Source organism: Quercus suber, unplaced genomic scaffold (genome assembly GCF_002906115.3).
Source record: "Quercus suber isolate HL8 unplaced genomic scaffold, Cork oak 2.0 scaffold_199, whole genome shotgun sequence".
Classification (NCBI taxonomy): domain Eukaryota; kingdom Viridiplantae; phylum Streptophyta; class Magnoliopsida; order Fagales; family Fagaceae; genus Quercus; species Quercus suber.
In genome coordinates this window covers 209,158-216,794 of record NW_027069657.1, presented here as the reverse complement: position 1 = coordinate 216,794, position 7,637 = coordinate 209,158, and the positions used below count along the sequence as shown (strand labels likewise).

The window sequence follows — 7,637 nt, the reverse complement described above, 5'->3', positions numbered from 1 at the left end:
ACATTTTTTTCTCTCCCCCTCCCAATCAAATGTCTTCTAAAAAGTTCTCCCTCCTCGTTTTCTCTCTAAAGTTTTTCATTCACCTTATTTCACTTGCAAACAAACACACCCTAAAGTTAAACACACTGAACAGTCTTTGGTTTGAACTTGGAAGTGAAGGGAAGCAAGGCTATCTAGTTAAATTTGTAGATACATAGAAAAATAATGGTACATTTTTCAAGCGAAATTAGTGATTGACATATATAATAATGTTCACTATTTTCTAGAGCCACTTTTTTTTTTTTTTTTTCTTTTAAAGAAAATTTTCTATAGCCAATTAAGAAGGACAATTGTGTATTGTAAGTGCATTCACGTCAGTTTCATCAATTTAATATTTTAGCAAAAAATTATCTAAATTCAATCGAAATAAGCATGCATCAGTTTCACTAAATTAACTAAAGTTTTTAAAGAGGATAGTCTCATCTTTACATGTAGTAATTCTCTATCCTCACTACATTAAATTTTAATGTTGATAAAATATTGAGGCTGATGTATGTGTATGAAAATAATAAATAGCTAAACAAGCCAAAGTAAATTTTTTTGGATTAGTTAAGCTAAACATTTGAGGAGACTGATGTGAATGCTCTAAAAGTGACAAACAGAGATTTAGTTTAAAGAGGAAAAGATTAAAATATAAAACATAAAAAATAATAATAATAATAATAATTAATTCCAAAAAATGTTAAGAAAGGAGTATAAGTTACAAAATAAATAAATAAATTGATTTCCAAAACATATAACTTAATATATAGAGGGTATTTTGTTTTTTATGCTTACTGTAGATTAAAAGATATTTGCAAAAAGTAGTCAATATGGCTGGAGGGTCATGGATTTGTCGAAAGTGTTGCGAGATGGCCATGGTTGATGAGAGAGAGCGAGAGATCTGCTGCTGTGTCTCGCATGGGCTCTCTAGTCCCAATTCGGCCTTAGGTGAGTCAAAGTTGTAACTATGGCTCTCAATGGGTCTTGATGGGTTTGCCGGTCCGCGGTGATGAGTGGGGCGGGGGGTTTTTTAAATAGACAGCTTGATTACTTAAGAATAAATTGTGAAAATAAATAAATGCACAAGTATTAAAATTTGACACCATACCAAAGTTTTTCAAGACATTATCTATATACATTGATTTCCTTTTAGAATATATACAATATTTAGGCTTTGTCTGGTTTGCTTTTGGAGGGGTCAAGAAGTGTTTTAAGGGGTTAAAACTCTAATTGCCAACGTTTTTGCAATTTGGCTAAAGAATTTTAACAGGGAACTTAAAAGCTGAAAGCAATTTTGAAGTTTTAGGAAAAAGCACTACAATTCACCAAGTATTGCTGAAAGTAATTTTCCAACTGCTAAAGACCTTCTATTCTGTTAAATCGGGTTATCAGTTCCTTAAAAGTTAAAAGTGAATCTCATCAGCTACAACCCAATTCTGCAATCACAGGACAAACATGAATTTTCTGGAAGAATATTTGGGACTTTTCAACTCCAGCTAAGGTTAGAAATTTTATTCGGAGAGGCTGCAAAAATGCTGTTCCCACAAAGGCTAGCCTTGCTCACCGAACTGTGTTTGATGATCCAACCCGTGACTTTCGTTTGAATGTTATTTTTGATAGCTTTTCAAAGTTAGGCCGTTATGTTATGGAATCCAGGACAACGTTGATCTTTTTGCTATGATTTCATGGACGATCTGGTTTAGAAGGAACAAGCTTTGGAATTCATCTCAGGTCTTCCCCATTAACTCAGCCTACAAGCAAGCTCAGGACTCACTTTCTGAACTTTTGCAAGCACAACTGCGGCCTACACTTGCCCCGAGTTACTTGGATTTTGCCTTCTACAACTAACCATAATAAAAAAAAATACCCTTCTCTATATATATTTTTGATAGGTACCCTTCTATATATATATATATGCATGCAAAACACTAGGAGCTAAAGAGATTAGTCAGAACATTCATGTAACATAACATGCACAATCTACGATAACCATGACAAATATATATAAGTTATTCCAAATTTGATATTATATCTACAACTGCAATAAGGATGATCTCCCAGTCTCCAAAAAGAAAAACAAAATCTCCCTATCTTACCAAATGCAGTTCCATGAAAAATAGTAGGCACCATCAGTTTGCGAACAGCTTAATGTTGGACACAGCCATAATTTCTGCTTCAACAATTAAAGTGTCATTCACCAGAAAACCCTTCGATGCATCATTGAGATTCTCTAGAAGCAAAAATTGCGAAAAGCCCCCGGCTTTCAATGATTTAGAAAACCAATGTTTAGCTGAAAAAAGAGAACAAAACAAAGTTTACAGTGGAACAAAACAAGTGAAGGAGAACAGGAAACACATACATAATGAGGAAAGTCAGGTTTAACCATAGCTCTGGCAGAATATTAAGCAAATTGAGAAACAAAACCCCCACCAGAGCCTATATTTCCCCAACATTTGAAATTAAAATATTTGATTTACCTGTGTTTTCTACATGATTTTTGTTGATTTGGTCCCTTATTCGCAGCTTGAATTTTGCAAAATATTTGAGATCCAATAGAAGACAATTACATGAGCAGAGGTAGACAGAAATCGCTTTGGCTTTTCCAATAGAATTTCCTTTGGGATAAACCAGTATCTTCCTGGATTCAGCAAAAAGAAATAAAAATAATGCTGATAAACATAAAAATTAACTTTCCTTTTAATAACAATAAAAGTGCAACTTCCAGTAATAAAAATACCATTGTGAATCTGCAACAGTGAATTCTTGAGAATAAGATTCTTCATCTAGCGCAGAGAAGTTTTCAATCTTCCAAGTCAAAGTACAATTATCAGGTTTTTTTGTCATGGAAACACACTCCAATTTGCCGCTATGTTTATGAACAAAAACCTCTACACCAAATAGGCAACAATCATTGACAAGGTATCCATGAGAAACATCATTGAAAGTATCCAAGGGAAGAAATTTGGTAAAGCCCCATTCAGTCTTCATGTCATGAAATCTTTTAATTGAACTATTATCATCAGCATCTGGACAAAAGATGATATAGAAAATAAATTTACTAAACCATTATACATACATGCATATTTATTTGCATTAATTATGAGAGAGCTAACCATGAATGGTCAAGTACTTGTCCCGAATCTGATCAAACACGAACAATTTGAAGTTGACATAAATCTCCCAACCAAAAGGAAGATTTTCTGTCTCTACAATTGCTAAGTAAAGAGAGATATGACCAGTCCCATTCATTTTTTTGTTTCCTTTGGGATAGAGAGACAACCTCCTGTAAAAGAAGACAGACCTCTTGACAAAGAAAACATTTATATTTTAAATGAAAAAATAATTAAGAGGGTAGAGCATTAGGGTCCACCATTTGTGCCCGCCAGCTTCAAAAACACCAGACTCATACTTTTCCACAGTCTCAGACAGTATAGAGTATGACTCTATTTTAAGCATGTAATGAGTTGGAGGTAAATGTCTTTTTGATCTTGAGATTGCTGCAAATACATTAGGAATATTTAAAAGGAAATCTACTAAAATTGGGTAATGACATATGGATTGGGGTTCGGAAATGTTTTCAAACAAGCAATCCTAAAGCAGAATCATTGAACTCAAAGAAATTTAAAAATGAATAATGCAGTACTGGTTCATGCAAATGCAGCAGATGTCATTTTGTAATCTATCACATATATTATCAACTTGATCAAGACTCCTACAAAAATTATTTTGGAGTCATACATACTTCTTTTTGGGGGATTCAAGTTGTTAGTCCAGTGGTACCAGCACCCTCTATAATGCCCAGTATTTGAGGTTTAAGTTTGGACACTCTTTTTCTTTAATGATTTTCAATCATCCAACTTGAAAATACAATGATTTAATTGAAGTACAGTGATAGAATCTAATTTTAAGTTTGGACATGTCATACAAATAAACATAAAATATTTTGGGATCATAAATTGACAACTGCAGACCTGTTACATGAAAACCTTTTTTCCCCTCTATATGGATACTTAAAAGACCACTTTGACTCTTTTTCTTAAATGGATCCCAATCATCCAACTTGAAAATACAATGATTTAATTGAAGTGATAAAATCTAAATGTCATGTTTGGACATGACATACTTCGTGAAGTGCAAACCACATTTAGAAAGTGCTTATTAATCCTAAATTGAACCATTTTCTACAAATAAACAAATTTTAACTAAAAAAAAAAAAAATCTCATTATTGTAAATTGGAACTTAACACTCTAAGCCTTCTATTTCCAAAACCTACAATGCCATCCCTATCAAAATAGTCACATAGGTTATAACATGAATAAAGACCCCAACTCCAAAGCAGAAACACATAGATATCTCTATAGGTTCAAAAAATAGTTCAAGTCTTTCTCAGTCTTGTGTTCACTCTCCATTTTATTTATTTATTTATTTACTTTGTATAATCGTGTATAGTAGGCTTAGTAGCTTTTAGAAGAGATTAAAACGTAGTACTCAGCGCACAAAGCTTCCACTTTTGCAGGGTTTTGGAGAGGTTATAGTAGGCACCGACCTATTTTCCAGCAAAAGACTATCATATACTTCTCATTTGAGATGCCGACTTCAGTTATGCCGACCTATTTTACAGCAAAATATTTGCGGGCTCGACAGACTGATTCAAAAAAAAAAAAAATCGAACTTATTCTAATTGCTTAATTCTTTTTAGAAAAGAAGTTGGGAAATTCATATAACTCATATGGAAAAATAAATAATATTCATGATGTACTTTTATGAACACTGAAATGAAATAAACAACAAAAAAAGCATAATAGACTCAAATTTGTTAATTGTGAAGAGGAGGGAAAAGAGCACATACAGAGTTCATCGCATAAGTTGGTAGTAGCAGAGTCGCCAGACTTCATCACTTCACACTTTTCTGGTTTCTGGAAATCCTCTTTTTGAGAAATACATTAATAATTTGCATCCTTTTTATATATAATAGAAATAAAGGCGCGTTTGGGGGGTCGGAGGTAAATGTACAGAGCACTGGTATTGGTGCTACAAAAAAGCTATATGCTATTTTTATTACCACCAAATACTAAAATGTGGTTGCATTGATGAAGCCAAAACCAGATTTTTGGGCTCCACATCTAGAGTGTAAAGCTATTTTTGGTTGTGCACTGTAACTCATATGTAAATAAAAAGAAAAATTAAATTGTTGTTGTGGGGCCAAATAATCCTGCGGCCCAGCCCACTTCGTTCCTGGGCCAGAGGCCCGAGCCGAGGAGACAATCCAAGTCCGAGGACGACCTCATCATCGGACGTCCGAGAGTTTGAGGGGTAGGCTCGCAGCTAGCGGTCACCTCAACATTAAATACACCTGACAACCACCCTGGCCGCCTTAATGGGGAAAGGACCTCCAACAGTGCCACCTTGGAGGCCGTGACTCCCAAAGGGACTAGGAAGGCGGCTGATGGGACAAGCATCTAAGCAAAGGCCCTAATCGCCCAACAAGTGTAGGGCTGGGATCAATTGTAAAAGGGATATATAATGTAAGGGAATCTCTCCTGAAAGAGGAGGGGGGGACTCTCTCAAAAAAAGAAAAAGAAAGAAAGAAAGAAAAAGAGAAAAAAGGGGTAAGAGTCTCCTCGGCCATGGACCGAGGAGCCCATCCCAGATGTAAATTGTTCTAAGTCCATTTCTTTAAATAAAAGAAGCCGGAGTTCACGCCACTCGAGCGCCGGCCGGAGCCTAGACCTTCGACCCACTCTCTAAAAATTCATTGCGGGGTACGTTGGGCTTTTGACCCGTGCCCATTGGGCTTGGGCAACCAAAAACCCAGTCCCTACAATTGGCGCCGTCTGTGGGAAGGATTAGTGCACCGGTTGGCGCAACAGGCAACTATTCTAAACAACCGTTCTATGGAAGATCGGCGGTGATGCAAAAAAAAAGAGAACTATCAAAAAGGAGAACATTGCAGAAAGATAAAAATTTGAAGACAAGAGATTCATCAGTAAAAGAAAAATACTTTATATTATTCAAAAAAAATTTTAAAGATTACAATCAGAGGCTTAGGCAGGCTTGTTTTACAACTGCTCCTACCAGCTAGTCCTACAATCAGAGGCCCAGGCGGACCCAACCTAAAACTAGCTAGAGGGAGATGTCAGCTCGTCCCCTTATTAGCATTAAGAGAATGGGAGAAAGAGAATGGGAGAGCTTGACAATAAGGGGGTGGAAGGGGGCTCAGAGCTTGAACAAAGCGAGGAGCAGATGCAGGGGCTCCGGGATGCCCTCCCCCATGATGTTCCCTTGATTCTCTCCAACCCCCACGAGTGTTGGCCGTTGGAGACGGCAACACTCGAGCGCCGCACATAATGAGAGTTCGCATGTCTCCTCCGTCGGGGGTGCGCTCTGAGGAGGGACGTTAGGTACTTCAACAATATCCCTCCGGGCCACCGTACATGGCGCCATCGGGGTTACGCCTAGATTCTGCCGCACCGAAAGCCCAGTGGGGGCTACGGCCACAACGGCTCTTGGCACGGATGTTCTCATATCCGTCCAAAGCCGCCCCATATCGCCTAACTCCGGTCACAATCCCGGCGGGGTTTTTAAAGGGGCATGAATAGTTGAAAGGGTATCTTCTTTCTGGTAAAGTTGAGAAGTTCATGGAATGAAGAGAAACCACTCCCCCAGGGGGCCTTATATAGAGGATGAAGGTAGGTGGGAATTAAATCCACGCGGAATTCGAAAAGCTGGTTAACGAAGCGTCGGATGGTAATAACGCGGCCAGATTCCAAGGGAGCCGCAAACCGTTGGGCTTATGAGGATTTACGAGGTCATTAATGAAGGCGCGTCTCGCGCACCGAAGCGTCAGGCGTGGAACACAAACGGCCAAGCGACGCTTCGCAAATGAGAGAGATGAGTGCTCAAGATGGGGATGAGATCAATGCCACGTGCAAGATCATGATCCGCCAGAAGGTGGAACCGTCCCCAGTAAAGCAAACCGAGGACAAACCCCTACTTCCAGATGCCAAGCGTTAGACAGAACCAAGGCACTGCATGGTCCTCGAACTCAGGCCAATGGGGAAACTAACCGCTCCAGATGCCAAGCGTTAGACAGAACCAAGGCACTGCATGGTCCTCGGACTCAGGCCTATGGGGAAACTAACCGCTCCAGATGCCAAGCGTTAGACAGAACCAAGGCACTGCATGGTCCTCGGACTCAGGCCTATGGGGAAACTAACCGCTCCAAGATGCCCAGCGCAAGGCAGCAACTGTACCTAGGTCTTGTATGGTCCTCGGACTCAAGCCTACGGGGAGCTAGCCACTTATCCTGAAGGCAGCAACTGTACCTAGGTCTTGTATGGTCCTCGGACTCAAGCCTACGGGGAGCTAGCCACCTATCCTGAAGGCAGCAACTGTACCTAGGTCTTGTATGGTCCTCGGACTCAAGCCTACGGGGAGCTAGCCACCTATCCTGAAGGCAGCAACTGTACCTAGGTCTTGTATGGTCCTCGGACTCAAGCCTACGGGGAGCTAGCCACTTATCCTGAAGGCAGCAACTGTACCTAGGTCTTGTATGGTCCTCGGACTCAAGCCTACGGGGAGCTAGCCACCTATCCTGAAGGCAGCAACTGTACCT

General features: G+C 39.2%; 1 protein-coding gene across 2 annotated transcripts in view; it reads right to left on the bottom strand.

The window, feature by feature from the left end:
• Positions 1–1,983: 1,983 nt before the first annotated feature.
• LOC111988173 (MATH domain and coiled-coil domain-containing protein At3g58370) overlaps positions 1,984–7,637 on the bottom strand; it is a 24,313-nt gene continuing 18,659 nt past the window's right edge. Inside the window, exons 1-6 of one of the 2 annotated variants that reach the window (XM_065779102.1) lie at positions 4,872–4,969; positions 3,392–3,518; positions 3,135–3,304; positions 2,759–3,047; positions 2,499–2,659; positions 1,984–2,311 (exon numbers count right to left, since the gene is read on the bottom strand). In XM_065779102.1, coding sequence (XP_065635174.1) covers positions 2,151–2,311; positions 2,499–2,659; positions 2,759–3,047; positions 3,135–3,304; positions 3,392–3,518; positions 4,872–4,917 — 954 coding nt within the window. In that variant the 5' untranslated portion in view covers positions 4,918–4,969 and the 3' untranslated portion in view covers positions 1,984–2,150. Of the gene's footprint in view, positions 2,312–2,498; positions 2,660–2,758; positions 3,048–3,134; positions 3,305–3,391; positions 3,519–4,871; positions 4,970–7,637 lie in introns of those variants that run through there. The other variant, XM_065779101.1, reaches the window with a different exon arrangement.